Source organism: Trachurus japonicus, chromosome 20 (assembly GCF_045865225.1).
Source record: "Trachurus japonicus isolate A0001 chromosome 20, Traja_1.0".
Classification (NCBI taxonomy): domain Eukaryota; kingdom Metazoa; phylum Chordata; class Actinopteri; order Carangiformes; family Carangidae; genus Trachurus; species Trachurus japonicus.
Window position 1 is genome coordinate 21108695 of NC_140926.1, and position 20855 is coordinate 21129549.

A 20855-nucleotide genomic window follows, 5' to 3' on the forward strand; every position below is an offset into this window, starting at 1 on the left:
ATTTTCAATCGGTTTGGTCTCCCAAACCTTTCTGAAACCGATTGAAACTGTCCATGTAAACGTACCCAATGATCAAGATTCTAGTGAAATGGGAAGAAGAGGGAAAAGAAGAATGGACAGAGCAAGATTCACACTTACTCATTCAATCAACCCTCAGTCACTTAATTTGCAGTTATCTTATTTCTAATCATCTCTCATTTCAACACGCACACAGCTTCAGTGGGCTAGTTACCCACCAGAGAGCGTCCCTGTTGGTACGACGGTGACGGAAGCCGGCCAGCTGTGGTGTGAGCAGCAGCTTTCCTGGGAGCTGTGCTGACGTTGCCTGTCTCTGTGTTTACTGAGGATGTTTTTTTGTTTATTTGTGATCTGATTATTGTGGTCCTTACTGCTCAGGAGACCACGGGGAGGGACGACAGCCTGCTCCACCAGCTGAGCAGAAGATTGAGTGTGAAGTTACCGCTACGTCTTTTCACACTAAACTGACCAGTCTGTTTAATTGTGTACAGCTACTTCTACGACTTAAGTCACCCATCATCCAAATAAAACGTTGCCAAGAATGTTTCATTATAGTGGATTATTTTGAAGAAAGAAGCAACGCCTACATTTTTATAGAAAAAAAGAGCAATATAAGTTTTATTTAAAATCACCAAGTATTGTATTTTATAGTGTTAACTAGTTAGTGTCACTACTCTCCATAACAAATACACATAGCTGTACCACATATGAGTGTGGCCACAAATTATAAAAATACCAAAGCTTTCTGGGAAACCTGTACAGATTCTACCAAAGTCAACATCTTACATGTGACATGTGCAAATTATGATTGTTATGGAGCAATTTCTTAGCAAGATGGTTTATGCTTTTGTCTTTATGTTTTCCACTAATTAAGATACTATGGTAACATGTCAGCAAATACAGCAATACAACAACAAAGACAGGGCACAATAGGAATGCTAGCAAACAGCATGGAAGTCGACAAACATTTTCAAAAGTGTGAATTAATGAAAAACTCAATTAAAGATGCAGGGAGTGAATTGAGCTGAGGCCTGGAGGATACAGTAAATGCCTTTTACTGAGTGTCAACACTGAATTTAAACATAGTTTTCATTTGTTTACAAAAAAAATCTTCCCCGGGGCAGCTTTAAAGTTGCTCAGAGAAGCAATTCCCACATGAGGAAAGCAACACAAAAATCAAACACAAGCTCATGTCTTTCAGTCATAATGATAACTGTAAAGCTTCATTCTGACTGCACCTGACAGCTTACTGAAAAAATATTAATAACTGTTTTTCTACAAACATTGTGTGACACCTTCTTGTCATCATGTGAATAATTTTTCATCCACAGTGTTATTTTATTTTATATATTTTTTAAATGTCACACACTTGACTCACTTCAAACTTTTTCTCTCAAGCGCTCATTTTTCATTCTGCCTCCGTGCTTCATGTGTCCAGCACCATGAAGCTTTGAGGAGTGGGTTATAAAAATGTGCATCACCATCATGTCTTTCCCTCTCTGTGGCAGCAGGTGTCTCATCCTGCTTTTGATTATGAAACAGTTTCACCATTGGACTTGGCAGATAAAACATTACCCCCCCCTATTAGGCCATAAATATGTTCTTAACTGGGGTATTACTAACTGTAAACACAGACAGTGCTTGTGCCTAACTTCAAATTAACCAAAACTTTGGACTTTTAAGTTCCCAAAGGCTTCATGTGAGGAAGATAATACACCCACGACAAAGTACGACGCCCAGCTAGATGCACCGTGGAGCACAAACAAATCATTTTGTGCTAGACTGCTTTAGATAATTAGCTCTCACTCCAGGGCAAACAGGAGATATTCACACACTAACACTTTAAAAAAAAGAAAGTGGGTGGATTGTTGTAATAAGAATACGCAGTTAGCAGGATAGCAGCAAAAAGCCGTCGAGTGTAATTAAGTTGTAATGTGTAGATAATAAAAATGTAAATGTGTGGGTGCAATTTGAAGTAGGGTGGGGGGTGGGGGGTTGATGAGGAGCATGAAATCTTTAGGGATTGATCCCCTTTCCCATGAAGGTCAGGGTTATTGATCACAAAAGATGCGAGATCTGTCCCTCAATGCTGTGAGGTGAGTGGAAATGAGAACAGGAAAGTGATGGTAAAAATATCAAACTGTGAGTTGGACGTTTGATGCCAGACAGATTGGTTTTTTTTAAAAACGTTTTTGTATATTTTAAAGGTGTTCAGAAATGGCCGTTTGTCCTGTTTGTCGCGCCTCCTTCTACGAGTTTCCACGAGTTGCCGCACGAGTTTACACGAGTAAGGAAAACAAATTTGATTGGTCGTTATCGAGCGGGCGGCATATTCAATGTTTGGGGCGAGACCAAGCTTGGTGTGTGTGTGTGCGTGTCTCAGACACTTGAATGACGGATGACGGATCAATTATCAGTGGCTGATGAATCGTGAGCAACGTGACGCATAATTCGTGTGCCTGCATTATCCAGTGTGTAAAAAAACGACCCCACTTTCATCCCGGATTTACTCGAAAACAGAATTTTGCACAAAGTTTGGGCTACATCGTCTGATAGATGAGTTATTACACTAATTTTATGACCCATAGTGGAATCAAATTCATTTTTCTTTTCTGTACACCTTTAAAGCAGATATCAGTGGCACGGCCGTTTCGGCTAATGCTGTGTTCAAGGCAGGCTTTTGAAACCGTAAGTTACAGCTTCAAGTCACAACTACGACTTGGTAGCGTTCCAGGTAACCCGTAGCTCGTGTTTTTACCGTCCTGTTGTCTGTGAAAGTTCCCTATAACGGCCACTCGTAACTTCCGACCCGTGAACTCGTACCAGATCGAACTGGTATGACTTCACAGGAAGGAAAAACACAAAGTACGAGTTTCCTTGAACGCACCATGAGTTAGCAGCCCCCGCCCTTGTCAGGCATCAATTGGTCCTCGTGCTACGTCACCACATTCACGCGCATCCCTTGGCTGCACACACAGCCCTTCATGCCGTTCTCTCCCCTCATTGGATAACACTTGTATCCCACAAGGAAAATTTTCTCCTCTGGTTACAGCAGAGCAGAGTGATGGAGAGACTCGTGTTTAGGCTGAAATACTTCATGTAAGTGATTGCTGACGGAAAATAGGACTATTTAGGACTTATATTAACAAAAACATTCCACTGATATCTGCTTTAAGTAAAACACTAAAACCAAATCAGGAAGGAACAGGAAGCACAATAAGGCTGAGAGAAACCTGACACTCGTACACATATAACATTTGTCCATGTTTTAATACAGATTAATTCTATACTGCCTATTAACGAGCAAAGATATTTGTATTGTGCTGATATTTGTGTCTCGACACCAAAACCTATTTTATTGTACCTACTGTATAGTACTATATGGGCATGGCTGAGGGCAGTGACTTGTGACATCACAAAGTTACAGAAGTCCTGACGGCTCATTTTAAGGATCAATGTCTAAATGCAGGCTGTGTGCATTTCTCTGTGGACTGAGGCTCTGATGCTTTCACAGTATTAATATAGATCCCAGACCTGATTTATAATCAAAGGTGACATGGAAATCTTATCTATACATAATGGAACCTTTTATGTAAAGAGATACTGGTGTCCTCACACGCTTTGTCTGAATCCTGCCTATGGAACACATCAGTAATATGAAACCACATCTATGGGACCACTGTTGAATGTGATGGCTGAAAGAAATATGTGTAGCCTAAACAAATAATAAACATAAACATAGATGTGGTCATTTGATCCAGGTTGTTACAGTAGAACATAGCTCATACAGAGAGATGGTTTAAATGTTAGTGTTTTAATTGATGTAGACCTATGTTGTTTTGCCGTCTCATATCTGCACTGTGCTTAACATTTTTAAGAATTTACACCTGAGACTTTCTGCTTCAAAGAAAACGCCTCACTTCTCTGTCACTCTATTTTCACATGCAATTATTTTGAAAAGCTTCATCCTTTTTATGTGCACATTTCTGACCTAATCAGACCTGACATCCCCTCTCAGAAACTCATCTTTCTCATACTCATTGTATCTATAAATAGATGTGGTCGGAAGTTCATAAAGTTAAGATGGTTGTACTGTGAACCAAATGGCTTTAATGCCTCTGAATTGTGCCTCTAGTAGAAATTCAAAATTATGGTTTGAATGCTGAATTATTGTCAGGGCTGGCAGCGGTGACGGCTCCAAGAGCAACCTCATACTAATAGAGCACTTACTGGAATGAAAATGTCAAAATAAAATATCATATATTAGTCATCTGTCAATGATGCAATATAAACACCACAGTTGTTAGATTTGAAAACAACTAAAGCCGAGTGCTGGAGACGTTGGCCAGTAGCACTCAGGAGAACAGACGGTGCTGAATTTCAGCCTTTTGTTATCACAGTTTCTTTGGAAACAGCTTCCAGCTAAAAAGGGGAGAAAAATGACTTTCAGCCATTTAGTGTGTCTGTCTCCATCTGAGTGGAGAATGGGATGGTGCGGCCTCGGGAATCATTCTGTCACAACAAAGCTGCCGTGCTACTTTTAATGTTTTGACATGAAATAGTGACAGCCATACGGTTCACCCATCTTCTGCTTTTCCTGGTCATCATCTCCTGTTTTTCTTCTTCCTCTTCTTTTTTTAAACTATACAAAACACCTTCGGTATGAGAGAGCGGGAGGGAGCGCTGGTGGGATGTGGGAGCTGAGGATAGGTGGGGTGTTGTAATAGCAATGGATCCATTTTTATATGAAAGCCGACACTCGGTGCCACACGGGAAGGGCAGCTTTCTGGAGGGAGGTAATGGTTTCATCTCCCGCCGCTCCCTGAGGTGGGCCGAGTGTAAATTACATCCAGCTCGGCCCCTCTGCACAGCGAAGACCGGAGCTCGCCTCCCACAATTCCCTGCCCTCCTCAACGCTAGTTAGATCCTGCAGAGATACGCAAAGGGACGCATCAGCGAGGGAACAACCTGCCTTACGTGTGTCGATGATGCTATCTTTTTCTTTTTTTCCGATGTCTTCTCTGCTGGTGTAGACGAAAGGGAACACTCCAGTCGCATCCTCAACTTCAACTCGGTGACCGTATGTTTTGGGAGGCTCTTCAACACTTTGCAGAGGGAGAAGGAGGAAGTGGAGTATGAAGACGGGGAGGCTTGAGGGAAAGGGGAGGGGGGTTGCAAATGCGCACAGAAACCCTCCAGATCCACTTAAGTCAGATTGAAAGTGTCAGAACAGCTTGGATGGAAGGCAGAGCGGAGCACGGGGGGAGAAATGGCTGGCAGACAGTGTTTCATGGCCTGTCAGGTCAGGATACATTATCCCCTGGCCATACTGTTTCTCATTAGCCCCCTGATGTGCTGTGAAGCCCTGCCTGCCTGCCTGCCATGCACAGCAACGCCCCGAGTCGGGCTGAAGTGGCACCTTGGCCCCAGCTTGGCACCAAGGAAGTGCTGAGAGTGGACAGGTGGAGAGACACAGGGGGACGGGGGGTGGGATAGCACCCATAAGATCCCCGGGTTGAAACTGTTCTCCCCCGAGCAGCTGAAGGCGCTGAAGGATTCACAGAGAAAGACACCGCGGCAGAGACGCTCACAGCACAAAAAGGTGCCGCCACGGAAATTAAAAATAGAAACTTGCCGATTATACCGCTTCCACATATGTGTTAACTTTTATGAATGCAGCAGCAGTGCGGGAGGCGTGACATGTCTCACAAGGGAGCGCGTGAAGGGAGGGAACAGCAACTTAGCGGCGTCTCTGGGGCCGACTGCACTGGTGCACACACAGATGGGTTGGGATAGAAAGTGGAGGAAGGATATAAGTCTTGTATATTCAAATAGCCCGATTGTCGCAGGCTGGCTGCCACACCTTGATTTTTTTTTTTTTTTTTTTTTTAACACGTCAAATAAACAACAAACCTCTGAGGGAGAAATCTGTGACGAAGACCAGAGTCCTGCAGGAGAAGCCTGAATCGTCGGCCACGTCACAAAGTGAGGAAGGATTTCAGTTTGCGACAGACGCGCGACAGGATTAAGGGAATTAAATCAAGTTTGTCTAAAGCTCAGACTAAAATAAATATGTTTCCATAGACTTGTTCTGTTTACCACCAAATAACCCTTTTCTTGAATATTTTCTCAAAATAAAGAAAGACAGAGCTAGAGAGAGACAAACACGAGTAATTGGACTGTAACTGTGCCATCTATTTTGTGACACACGAGCTGCGACAGTTTGGACAATATGACTCTAAAAATATTATTATGCCAAGTAAATTCATGTTTAATTAATCCCCCTCATCCCCCCCCCCCGCCTCTTTTTGTGGAGCACCAATCAAAGCGTCTTTTGGGAAGTTGATACCAGGTGGCGGCATAATGCAACACTCCTGATTCATTACCGCTGTCTGGCTGGAGGAGCCGGTGGCATCTGAAAAACCAGGTAGCAATAACAATCCAAACTCTGTCACTTAGCTCCAATCTCAGCCTCCTCCTCCTCCAGCCGCGCCAACAAGAAGCTGCAAAGAGACAAAACGCAGGGCTGGCCAGCTAATCCAGGGATCACATTGTGAATCACAATGCGTGTCCGCTCTCCATCTCTCAGACGGAAATAGCCGGCTTTGGCACTGCCATAATTTTGCCTCTCCCTCTCCTTCTCCCATTTTATTTCAAAGCAAGGAAGCTGAGGGGAGAGAGAGTAGTGGTGGTGGTGGTGGTGGTGTGCGGAGGGTAGGGGGGGTGTGGGTTATTGCATGTGACACACTCGGTGGAGAAAAGAAGGGGAAAAAATTGCATTACTCCACAAAGCAGAATGCCATGGGAGCAGAATGAGATGTGTCTCCCGCTGCTTAATAACAGCAGAATTATTTAAAATAGAAGCAGCGGAGGCGGCGGAATATTTCTGAATCTATATTTAGATTGGGAGTGATGCGTCTCACCCTTCGCAGCCGCGGCTCGTTCGCAGGGGAGACATGGAAATGCATCAGGGTGGAGATCAATCTAGCGTGCTGCACGGAGGCACGCGGGCAGACGCTGCTTTCACATGATCAGGCCCAGATATTTTATCAAAACCAGATCAGTCGGGGCTCACGGCGACTGTTACGGCACAAGGCTGTAGAGAATAATCCAACATTCAACAGTGAGAGTGTAATCTCTAAACAAGGCAGGATTTATAGGATAGCATACAAAGTAAAGTTCCCTCACTACAACCTTTTTTTTTTTTACAAGCAGTCTATTTTTAGCACAGCAGGGGGATACAGGAATATCATCTAGCAGCCATTCATTCACTAACCAATAACCTGACTCCCCAGTTTACTCTCACTCTGCAGATTTCAAACATTATTACTTTCCAGGACCTTGTCGCAGCAAATTGCATTGATTAGCCGGCTCTAAATCAGTTGGCTTTAATTACAGTACCCTGCATTGCTTTGCTAAGCATATAGCTCCACATGATTGCAACTAAATTGCAATTAGCCAATGCCCCCAAGCACCCAAGAGGAAGACGTAATGGTGGTTTCATGTAAATCAATATGCCATTGATTTACATGAAAATGGGTGTTGGACAGTCTGGTCATCTGCAAGAATAATTAGGTGCTGCAGAGGCCGGTCTGGATTTCTTTAACTGGTGCAAGATCACACTGATTGATTCTCACTGAGGATTACATAATTATGAATTAAACACACTTGGTTATTGTCTCCACATATTTGAGGTTCATTACACTATATCATCATCCATTCTGTGTTACGTTACACAGAGCTGTTGTACTGTTGGAGCTTTATTTCTTATAGCAGAGTCGAGAAGTCAAATGACGCCAAAGGCAACAACCAGGAATCAATGGAAAAAGCGGAGAAGTTTGTTTGTCTGCTAGCTACGGACATTACTTTGACACTTTCTTTTTAATCCACTGTTCTGCCTGCAGGCCGCTATCACAGTGTAAAACTTTAAAAGACCGCTGGGATGAAAACTTGCATGCGTATGAACAGATTTGTGACTTTTGCTCATTGTTGGAAAGAATCCAGGTCCAGTGCAAAACCTTCAAAATATCACATCATCTGTCTGCCTTCAAAACAATTCAATAACATTCTAAATGTCCAAATTCCTCGCAATTAAAAATAGCAGGGCTTCAATTATCTGTTATTTTCATTGTTGATTCAGCCAATGATTATCAATTGTCTTAATTAACTTTTTTAATTTGTGTTTTTGTCAACAAAATGTCACAAAAAAGTGAAATATGCCTTTTTTTAAGGGCATAGTTTTAGAGTCCATTGGTGAACCTGTAATTATTCATTGTTTAACCTTTCGGCCGTCTTAAGAAGAACATTTTTTAATTTCAAGTTTTAAATCCTTAAGTTGTTATTATTTGTTGTCATGATTAATGATATTGATATTCAGTCTCATACTACACATCAGCAATAAAACAGTCTGTTCTGTTCCTCTCTAAATGAATGAACTTCTTGTTACTTTGGACTTTTTTTTCTTTATACTATATACTATACTTGAAGAGTTCATTTGCAAATGCAGATAAGTGCCATTTTGAAAAAAATGAGCTGAGGCTTTGTAATTATTCTTTGCATAGTGTTGTTTTCAATAAAACTATATTTGTTTTTTTGAGATATGTCTGTTTTGTTACATCTCAAAGTCACTAAACTTTGGTTTGACTGATATCACCTTATGTAAATAAAATATAAAAAATGAAGATTCTAGAATTTTTTAAAAAAACGGAGTTATCTGCTTTTGCAAATGAACTCTTCACTTCTTTTTTCTGTCAGTAATGAGGAAAAATACAGTGTTTTACAAAAGGAGGGTGGATGTTAAATAGATGAAGGCTCACATGGTAAAAGTAAATCTATACATTTTCATTATAGTGGCAAACTTCAACAGGTTTGGTCTGAAAACTGAGGACAAAGTTACTAGACAAATGTTCAAAGGTTAAGTATTTAAATGTGATTTTCTGTGAGTGCAGTCTGCATGAAGCAGCATGAGTGGCTGGTCAACAGATGGCCGTGTTGACAGGCTGCTGGGTTCATTGGCCAGCTCTGTGTACAGTTAGCAGGGGTTCACCAACAAGCCTGTGGATGTTTGTCTCTGCCAGTCCTGTTTTATCACACACACACCTTGACTGTGAAAACCCTGCTTATCACAGCTCCATGCTGCTATCAAAAAACTAAACTAAACAAAAAAACACACACACACACATACCCAAACTGTATGACTTATGAACTAAGTTTGTACTATCTGACAAGGCAAACAATCCTGTGCCGCTTCTGCAGATATGAAACTTTGTTCGGAGCTCAGATTCTGTTTTAGATTAATGAGTGACAGTGTGAACTGAAGGTCAAGTTGAATGCCAACCTTCAGTCAAGGAGAAGATTTTTGGTTTTCAGCTCAAAGGAGCGCGGCATGAACATTATCAGCAAAATGAGCACATGAAAGGCTGTGAGTCTGTGCATACTGTATGTATGAACACACAAACACACTAGAAAGTGACTTACCGGGAAGTAAAGAAGCAGAGCTCCACACAGAATGGCCTCCAGCAGCACCAGACCTGATGCTCTGATACTCTAAAGTAGAGGAAAAAAAAGAAAGAAACAACAAATATTAAACATTTTCCATCATGTAGGCTCCTTCAATACTCATTCATTCGTTTGGACAGTTGACAAGCTGCTTATTTACACATCCAGCAGATCCAGAGCAGCTCCTTAACAGAAAATAATTCATGGGGCTGGTTTGTGGTTTTATAATTTCTGAAATCAATATACATGTATCTCAAAGTGCCTGTCATATTGAAGATATGATAATATTCCTGGATGTTAAAGGGGGGAGGTGTAGGTTGAAAGAGAACAAAGTACAATGGAAGCTCCTGCCTCAAGGACATTTATAGCAGGGTTCACCACCGTCTCAGGCGCGATCTGTGCACCTCTTGTTGGAGATATTTAACAACATATCGTCCTCTAATTGACAATATGCTTGAGGGGGCTTTCAAAGGGCAGGGGACAGCTGTGGCACCCATTTAAAAATAGGCTCCACGCAAAAGATAACACAAAGCACCAGCAGATGTCTGACACTTGCAGTACCTTTTTTTTAATCTATAAAAATTACGAGCACATTTGTTTATAGAAATGAATTGTTTTTAATTTATATAAGAAGTTCTGAAGCTAAGGTTTTAAACTTAGTTTGATGAAATTAATGGGGATACAGTATATCAATGTCTTTTCATGACAAAAGCCCAAAACACCATGGGTGCAAGCCTTTGTTCCACTTTGACTGATATCATGGCGGCGTCTTTAGATGTGCAGGTAACAGAGCAGCGAGACGCTTCCCTGCCAGGAAATGTGGAGACTCTTCTGGTTAATTCTTACATGTCTAATGCTCAAGGCAGAAACCTTTAATTAAACCATTGAATTGACAGACGCAACGCAATGGGAGGGGCGGAGTCCGTTCACTTGGCTGTAAACACATCAGACACAAGCTTTAGCCAAGGAAAAATAGCCACCACTTTACTCAGAAATCCTGATTAAATAAAACCTGCATTATATCACAAATTGAGACAGGTTTGCTACCTAGTTAAAGTGCTCTGAATATCTAGCACAGAAGCTAAATTTGAATCTTCACTTATTCAGTTTCAAATAGTTTCCACTTGACCTGACGTGGTGAAAACGTCATCCCCTTTCAAGGTCATGCAGACAATAATATTAGTGATTAGAAAAACCGATGACATTTTCAGACAGGTATAGAAATTTAATTAATATTTCATCCTAAAAAAAAGTTGTACCATATACCCATGCCCTTATTGGTAAGAAATAAAATGGTCAGTGGCCTGCTGTATGAATCAGAGTAAAGTGCTCTGATAGTTGTTGTCAGGGTACTGATGTTGAGTTCATCTGTGGGGTCTGAGCCGTTTGAAATTATTTCAAAGCTTTGTTGTGACCACCCACATATGGATTGGCTGATTTATTCATCCGAAGGCCTTTGATGACCATATGGCCCAGGAATCATCAAACACATGACACAATGTTGAAACTGTGACTCGGGTCTGTGAAGGTCTCTGGTCGGCACTGATGGCTTTTCAAACTTTTGCTCTTTTTTTATGACAAAACAAACTCACAAAAAGCTGAAAATGGATCACACAGATTTTCATAATGCAGGAATTAAGAGAGAAACAGCACTAATGTGTCTGAAATAATTAGAGTCCTGCTAATTACACTCAAACAGTTAAGTTAAATTACAATAGGTGGACTTAACATTAGAAATAAGCAATCTTTGTAATGAGCATGTACTGACACCTACCTTATTCCTGCGAAAGTGGTAGATGAGCACCATGCTAATGAAGACAATCAGCATGCAGAGGCACTGGAAGGAGAGCACGGCCATGCGGAGAGCGCCGTCCTCTCGTGCCACGCAGGGCGTGTCGTCTTTACAGTAGGCACAACCCTGCTGGCACGGCAGGCAGTCGCTGGATGAGCCCTCGTCTGCATTGGGACTGTTGTCTACGGCCTTTCCCTTTTTCCCCATTCCTGTCAGAGTCAGGGCACGAGGCAAACATTCATGATGAGAAATCTAAACACCTGACACCTCTGTCACCGCTACGATAAAAAAAAAACTCTATCATCTATCTATCACTCTATCATTCTGCTATCCGTTTTGCCACTAACGCCCCTTACAATACCCACCACTGTAGTCTTTACTCCCTGGTAAACTGGCCATCACTTCACACCCGCCGTCAGATCCACTGGCTCACTCTCATTTACAAGACCCTTCTTCAACGTACACCCCCCTACCTGTCTTGCTTGCTGCACCGACTTCCTGTCACATACAACACTCGGTCCTCTCATCTCATTCTGTTAACAACTCCTAAAACCAGATCTACATCCGGCCTTGCATCTTTCCAGTCAGCTGCTGTCTCTGACTGGAATGCTTTACAAAAACACCTTAAACTGGATAACTTCATCTCCATCCCGGCCTTCAAAGACGCCATCTCACACCTTTTTACAGATTCTTGCAGCTGCTTCCCTACTATTTAACTACTCAACCATCTAACCCTTTTCTTCAGTTTCTGCTTGTTGAACGCCCATACCTACCGCCGTTGGCCTAGGCCACTTTCTGTGACACACTGCTCGCTTATGAATCCTGTAATATCTGTAACAGACATTTACTCTCTTTTATGCTTGTAATAATCTTGTCTTCTATGCTTGAATATCCTTGTTATTAACTTTTATGCCTTGTTTCTGCTAAATGTTTGTATTGTTGTGTATATTTGCTATTGTCTTTTAACCTATCTTTTCTCCCTCACAGCCCCCCCCCCCCCTCCTCCTCAAGAAGCTTATGCCTCTTGTCAGGCCATCATTGTAAATAAGAACATGTTCTTAATTGATTTCGCCTGGTTAGATAAAGGTTAAATAAAAAAATAAATAAAAAGAAAAAGGACAAATAAAGTAGAATTTTAAATAAACAGAAGGTTGTAAGTTGTGAGAAGTTTAAACCATCAACAAAAATAATTAGCTAGTTAGTTACCTTGCTAGCTTTTAGTTAGTTAGTTACCTTGCTAGCTATAATTAGTTAGTTAGTTAGTTAGGCTACCTTGCTAGTTGGTTGGTTAGTTAGTTACGGTAGTTAGCTTTGTAGAATTTTGACTCTTAACATACCACACACTACAAGAGAATCTTATAAAATAATCTTAAGAGCTTAAGGTAACAGCGATTTCTGTTCGTGTTCGGAAGGGGCAAAATCAGGGCAAAATCAGCCCGATTATCTTTATGTGTGTGGTAGGCTTTAGTTAGCTATAATGAATAACCAATTCAAAGATTTACTAGCAAGCAGAATGTAGCTCGATGTAACGTAAAGAGTAAAAGTACCGCTTCTTCTTCACAAATAGAGAGCCTAAGTGGAAGCAGGAACCTTAACTTGGAAAAAGTCTCCATGTAAGTGAACAGGAGTCAAAGTTTTATTTCGTGATCCCATTGAATTGTGCCATGAGAAAAAAAAAGACCTCTACCTGTTTAAAACATCACGTTTCATGCCGAGAAATCAGCAGTTTGTTGTAAAACTATTGTAAAATAAAATTCCGAAGAACCTGTAGACCTAACCAGAAAGACTACAAGTCGCGTAGGTGACGTCACAAACCAAATGCTGCCCTTTGCCGTGTCAGTTGGTGACGTATTTTTTGTGGGACACTAGATCTGTAGTTCGTAGAGCGGTCTTTACACAAAATACATTCTTCTGTTGCCTTTTTACGATAAATGTGATGTTTTAAACAGGTAGAGGTCATATTTTTTTCTCATGGCACAATTCAATCGGATCACGAAATAAAACTTTGACTCCCGTTCACTTACAGGGAGACTTTTTCCGAGTTGAGGACCCATGGCGACGTTACTTCTTGCTTCCGCTTAGGCTCTGTATACTCAAGTAAAAGTAAAACGTACGGTGCATTGAAACTCTTACAACTGGGCTACAGTTTATCCAAAAAGTTACTCCCTAAATGTAATGGAGTAAATGTAGCACCTCTGTTTAGCACGACATGCTAAAAGAAATAGATATAGGCTATATTGTAAATGTGATGGAGAATAGAGATCAACTAAAAGTAATAGATAACACTATAGGCATTAGCTAGTGGATAAATGACAGAAACGTTCAGTTTCTACTTTAATTCTATTAGCATATCATCCATCCATCCATCCATCCATCCATCCATCCATCCATCCATCTATCTATCTATCTATCTATCACAGTGAATAGAAGCAGGTTGTAAATTTCACTGTAACTGAATTTTCCCCTGGATGTGTTGAGATGAGTATTAAAAGATAAAGCTCTTCTATGACAGGCTGAAGCTTCCTGAGTATATACGCTTATCCCTCACTGACCTTACAAGGATTCATCGACATTGTGTCAACACACGGGAGATGGATTTATATGTGTGAACATGAAAAGTCAACACTGCTACACCTCGTTCAGTCACTGGCATATCATACAAGGCTGATGACTGCGGAAAAGGAGCGCAGAGCCGGTAGTACTTGGTTATTTTATCCTGACAAGGACGGGGACGATGTGGAGTCTGCAGAAAGAGAAGGTTGGCTCAAATCTTATGACTATGTTTTTGAAGCTTGGTGCAAGATCTGTATGTGGAAAGTAAAATTAAAGGAGTGAAAAGTGGAGGAGTTTGTTCACACTGGACAGCACCGACATGACAATACGCTAAAAATAAAAAAAAATAAAAAATCCCTTCCTCAGAAAACTAAGGTAAACTCAAGGGCCAGCAAGAAGCAAGTGGACTTGTTGTTGGTTTGTATAGAAATCCCTGTGATGCCCATATGGTTGGACAGATAACAAATGGTGGACGTATAGAGCTTTTATAGAGGCTTTATTAGAAACAGCCATTGTCTCAGAGATTTGCAGGGATTTTTGCCTTTAAAAAGAAACTGGCCTATTTTTCAAAGCTATGACTCTGCACATCATTGATCCCTTCAAAAGGACTACTTATCTCCGTAGCTGTGAGTCATATCCTTTAGCTCATTCTCACTGGTTTGGTTTGTTGCACCAACATCTGAGTGACAGTCAGAGGAAGCTTAGATGCAGTAACTTCTCTCTCATATTTTATATGCAAGATCCACAGTGGAAGATCACTGGGAGACAAAGGGAAGTGAGTTGCACTGGCTTTCTCTGCAAAGGAGTGTCAAGGATGTCCCCATGTGGATTAACAGGCTTGTTATTGGCCCCATGGTGGGCCAGACTGCAGCAGTACGCCTCACTAACAGGCTTGCCTCTCCTCTCTATTATTGTGTTCTCTAATACACACACACACGTGCACACATACACACACTCACAGCTTTCATGCAAACTTGCACACACATGAACACAAGGCAAGTTTGTGTGCACTCGCATCTTAGCGAGGACAAAATTGTTGAGGCTTTTTGCATCTCTGCAATGAAGGTGAATATTTTAGGGTAAAAAATTGGCGCAATGAAAATGATTTAAAAATTGAGCGGGGGGAGGGGGAGGGGTGGATTGAGATAGATGCAGGGGAACATGGTGTATGAGGTTGAGAATGGGATGAGACAGGAGGGAAAGTGGATTTAAATGAAAGCACGTGGCGAGAGCGATGGAGGCCAGGTGAACACCACTGGGGTTCTGTGTCTGCAAAAGCCTTTTTTAATTAACTCACAGTAGACAGAATAAACTGCGAAAAGTAACTACCATTAAAAAGATATTTCCCATCTTGAACCTGATTAGCCCCCCCAGGTACTGGGGCTACTTCAATTTCCAGACAGAGCAGTAACACGTGTCCCTTTCATTAGCGCAGTTATAGATTTAGGATGTTATATAATGTAATAAAGTGGTGAAGATATGGCTCTTCTGCTAACAGCCGAGGTCATGATAGTCACCAAACTGTATTTGCAACGTTAAAGCTGAGTCAGAAACTAATAGCAATTTGCTTGAAACACAGTATTCTATGATATTAGCTTGAATCAGTTCATCTCAAAGTAGTCCAACCAGTCAAACCAACTTAAACATGTTGTTATTTTTGCTTAAAGCAGATATCAGTGGAATGTTTTTGTTAATATAAGTCCTAAATAGTCCTATTTTCCGTCAGCAATCACTTACATGAAGTATTTCAGCCTAAACACGAGTCTCTCCGTCACTCTGCTCTGCTGTAACCCGAGGAGAAAATTTTCCTTGTGGGATACAAGTGTTATCCAATGAGGGGAGAGAACGGCATGAAGGGCTGTGTGTGCAGCCAAGGGATGCGCGTGAATGTGGTGACGTAGCACGAGGACCAATTGATGCCTGACAAGGGCGGGGGCTGCTAACTCATGGTGCGTTCAAGGAAACTCGTACTTTGTGTTTTTCCTTCCTGTGAAGTCATACCAGTTCGATCTGGTACGAGTTCACGGGTCGGAAGTTACGAGTGGCCGTTATAGGGAACTTTCACAGACAACAGGACGGTAAAAACACGAGCTACGGGTTACCTGGAACGCTACCAAGTCGTAGTTGTGACTTGAAGCTGTAACTTACGGTTTCAAAAGCCTGCCTTGAACACAGCATTAGCCGAAACGGCCGTGCCGCTGTTATCTGCTTTAATAAAAATAATTTGAAACTATTACAGGTTTTCTCATTCAGTTTGATGCACTTCCCACATCAGAAACATCATTCTCTCTCTTAATGCAGTTTTCAAAACTGATAATGCATTTTTCATAAAATTAAATTACATGTGGAATAAAACATTTAAAACAATCAAACCTGCAAAGTCAGTCAATCACTGCAACATTTTCACCAATGAACATCAGAGGTTCACGACTCAGAGGCCAAATATTTCAATACAAATGGAAAAAGAACTGCCTGCAGAAAGTAAGATAAAACATTCACACACAAAACTGTTCTAGAGTTAAATTATAATATTTTGGAAAAAACAACAATATATTTTTAGCAATGCACATTAACCTCCCTCAATGGAAACACAGTGGAAATGTATAACTAGGTTACAGAGAACAGAAGAGCTTCATATTTAGAAGGTGAGAGCAGAGAAACATGTGAGGAGGATAAGATGGGACAAGGTACAAATGAGAAATGCTAATCTAAGAGTTCTGAGAACGATGTTCCAGATGTGAGAATTGCATCAAAGTGACAGAGAAAAACTGTAATCAATTGTCAAGACTTCTGTCAAGTGTATTTTCAAGTACTCTGTAATACTACAGGACTGATGTCTGGGGAAACAATGGAACAGCCTTGTAGTGTACAGTATGGAGTCAACAGAGGTCATGGTTTAAGTTATTTGCCAATAAAAACGTTGGAAAGTTAAAAAGTTCGACAAAAAGACCCGAGTCAGTAGGTTTTCAACCACATTTCACAGACTCAGTGAGAAAAACGCTAAATGTGTTTTGTCAAACTTCTATTGTCAGAGTCAAAATGAATTTTCATGTTTCACAAGATTGGTTTCCCTGAACCAGATCAGTTTTCAAGATGTCAGCTGTGCTGTCACATTAGTGACCTATACAGTACTGTAGGTCACAGTTGGACAAATCATTATCACAATGCTTTAATAAAAGAAGATATTTTATCTCTTATCACCTAAACATGTGATTCTCTTGTTGCTGACTTACGTGTGAAGCCGTTGACAGCGACTCTGTTGGGGTGGTAGAATCCCTTCTTGCAGTGGCACTTGTATTTGTCTAAGACAAATCCATGACCGTGGATCGGCAAACACTGCAAAGAGAACAAAAAGAACAACGTAGACATGAATGATACATGACAAGAAATGCAATTCATACTTGTGTTTCCTTCATAATAAATTTGCCATTTCAATCCAACATTAGCTTTGAGAGAATTTCAACCACCCTGTGTCACAGACTGATAAGAAACCAGTGAGAAAAAGTAATTAAAATATGTCAATACTACACCAAAAGTTCAGGCTGAAGCTGAAATTCAGTGAGCAGAATGTGGGATCAAATGTTTTCTGAGAGGGACAAGGGTTCAATAATTATTTAAGTTGTGAGATTCCTCTTGCCGTCTAACGGCGCCTTCTCGCCATTCAATATTAAATTAGTGAAGTCTCCTCCATTTGATTGAAAGAGTGATAGGAAGCAGACTGAGGGCTGTGCAGAAAAACACGAGGGGTGTCAGGGGGCATCCTTGGCAGACTTTGTGAGCTGTTTGCCAAATTACAAGATATAATTAATGTCTAAATTAAGAACAGACTTCTTTGCATGATTAAAGCGGAACCATTAATTCGATTTCTTATGGGAATGAGATACCATCTTCTCTGTATGAACACATTTGGGTCATTGACACAAACCTTCAATTTATTTTTTCTCACTCTTCCTCTGTCTCTTAAACTACATAACAGTCTTTTTTCCTTTTCTTTTTTTTTCACACAGCGTGAGCAAGTTTTTCTAGGCGGAGATGATAATGACTTATGAATCCCAAGGAACGACGAGGGGCCCAGAATAGGAACGGTACTTCGGCTGACACTTGACACGCTATGAAGTGTTTGTGACCTGACTGTGAGATCTGGAGGCGAGGCCAGTGGCTGTGTCTAAATGAAGCACCAGTCACTGTGATGCTCTTCACAGCGGACTGGACTCTGCACATCTTAAGAGGCAGCTATTTCTGACTATCTCTCAAGGTCCTTGCTGAGGTCTGAATGCGTTTCTCAGTCTGAGAGAGTATACCCCCCCCCACCACACACACACACTCAGTCAAAGCCTTGGAGAGGCCGGCTGGGGCTCGAAAGCAGCAGGTAATTACCAGGTTACTATTCAACGAGCAAGTTCCTCAAACAAATCCCACGGAGGAGACCGGAGCATTTAAAGTGGCACTACAGTAATCTGTTGAAGACGCCTCCTCGATTCAGCACTGACAGCCTTGAAAAAGGCCCTTTTTGATCTTAAACTTGTAAACCGCTGCACTTCCCCATCTTGACTTAATCCATGTGTCACCCCACATGAAGTCAAGTGAAGTCAAGTGAAATTCTTGCTGATTTGAAGACAGATTTTTTTTTATTGTATGCATTTAAAATGAACATGAACAGATCAGCCATCATGTTTTCTATCCATTCACTTCTACTGATTTGAAATGGTCACTCAAAGGTCGGAGACAACATTGTTTTTTTTCTTACAGTTTTTCACACCAAGAACCAGGAATAACATGTCTAATATGCAATATTCTGTATTTTTTATTTTATTTTTTTTTTCTTAAATCTGCTCTTGTGTACAATATTAGGTCAACAATGGAGAAAAATACTTTGTGTAATAATAATGTAATAACCTCACTCAGGTCATGGATTAGACTATTTTGGTGTCTTACAGCAGTAAAAACCACACCCCCAAAAACTAAATTATTTAGAAAAATAATTAAAATGCTACCTGCCCAACACGAAACATCAAACACAGTTTGGAAGTAGCTGGTGAGCAGTGATTCCCATTTTTTAAAATAGTATCATTTTTGTAAAATAAAAAAAGATATTAAATACAGCTAGGCTAGGCGATAAAACAATCTCTAATCGGGATTTGGGAATCGGGAATTGAGATTTTCAAGTGGGCCCTGAGTTGGAAAAGTTTGGGAACCACTGGCGTAGAGGAGTGTTTAAAGGGAGAGATAATCTTCTTAAAAGATGGTGAACCAAACAGAGCTAAAAGAAGAAACGGGGCTGTAGATGAACATGAATGATGCTGCTGGTTGTTTGATTATGTTAAAAAGAAAAGCAACAACAACTCCATGATGCTGCTCTAATCAAAGCATCCTGTTCCTCTGTGGATTAAAGTGGAAATAATGAGCCACCATCCAACTAGTAAACACAATGTAGACAAACATGTGCAGGGATGCATAATTGTATAGGACGTGCACTGACTGATCTTGATCCTTTTTTTTTTCTCCCTAAGGCTCTCAGGTTCTGTAAATCCAATGTATGTTTATTGTCTATTAACATGTGTTTAGGTTTTTTGAATCAAAGAGAGCTAAGGAGGTAAACCAGACTTGGTCTTGAGTGAGGTTCTCACTGACCACAGAGGAGCCAGTGTACGACAGTCAGCTTTAATTCAACACATCCTGTGGGTGTCAAAACGTACAGGCTACATGTTATTTGTGTGAGTAGGATGAATCTGCAGAATAGATGGCCCACTGTGTTGGAGCCTCTCAGTTTGATTTGTGCATTCCTTCAGAAAAAATAACTTCCCGGTGCAGCTTTAGATGAGCTCCGTGGTGCAGTGTGAGCCAGGTAACTGATTTCATGTTTGATTTCCCAACAGCTGTCTGCTCAGGACAGGTGGAGCATGCTACAGCTCCAGCCTGCCACTGTTAATATGCCCACCACACAGACACCAGGAGAAACAGCCAAAGACAGGTGTGTGTGTGTCTGTGTGTGTGTGTCTGTGTGTGTATGAGCATGCATATTTTTCATGTGTGTGACAGGGCGGGCCAGGAATAGCCCTGGCAGTGCATCCCACTCCTGCCTGCCGCGGTGATGGATGCAGCGACTCGGACGTGGAGTATGTTGAAGCGGGGGAAGCAGCCAAGACGGCGCGGCCCTGCCTCGCAGCTACCTGCCATCAGTCACATGTGATCTCAGCAGCAGCGGTCCGGCCTGGGAACCGGACGCATTTCAACGGGCCATAAAATGAAGCCCGCAGACCAGACCTGTCTCTGAGGATGGGATGGGATGTATGGCAGTGGAGGTGTATGAATATTTGTGCAATAAATATACATTATTGTTAGCTTCCTCTATTTTTCACAGAAAGATCCAGGGATCAACAACAGGTGGGGTTGATGCAAGGAAAGGGGGAGGTAAGTGTAATATATGGAAGAATCAGGCTCCATGAACATATGGATGTAAACAATGCAGATTTTAAAGATACATTCAACTAATTTTGAAAGTCTCACATGGATTATTATGTCTATAAACTATGTGGTCTGTGAAACATCAGCCCATTTTACCCTCATTAAATGTCTTGTTTTGTCAGGCCAACAGTTCATAATGTTTGTTAAAAAAGCAGCAAATTCTCACATTTGAGAAATTGGAACCATCCAATGTTTGGATGGTTTTTGCTGATTGGCTCTTGATCAGCCAATTGATTAATCAACTAATCACTGCCTCTCTTATGCATACAGTCTGTGTTCTGGTCACAAATAAGAACCCAACAGGTCTCTGACTGACAAGATGATGTCTCAGATATCTACATATTCCATTGATTAATGCATTTAAAGTGAAAATAGAATTCACTTAAGACTACTGTGATGACTGACTGTTATTTGTTTTCAAGTACTTTCTGGTTTCAGCTTCTTACATGTACAGAAAAAGAGTTCTTAAGACAAAACAAGAAATTGTAATACTCCACCATGGGCTCTGTTTGACATGACTATGAATGTA

At 41.2% G+C, this 20855-nt stretch overlaps 1 protein-coding gene across 2 annotated transcripts in view; it reads right to left on the bottom strand.

The window, feature by feature from the left end:
• Positions 1 to 20855, bottom strand: part of gpr158a (G protein-coupled receptor 158a) — an 84166-nt gene that overhangs the window by 29242 nt on the left and 34069 nt on the right. For both annotated transcript variants that reach the window (XM_085763898.1, XM_085763896.1), the window contains exons 3-5: positions 17095 to 17197; positions 11291 to 11517; positions 9496 to 9564 (exon numbers count right to left, since the gene is read on the bottom strand). In XM_085763898.1, coding sequence (XP_085620024.1) covers positions 9496 to 9564; positions 11291 to 11517; positions 17095 to 17197 — 399 coding nt within the window. The remainder of the gene's footprint in view (positions 1 to 9495; positions 9565 to 11290; positions 11518 to 17094; positions 17198 to 20855) is intronic.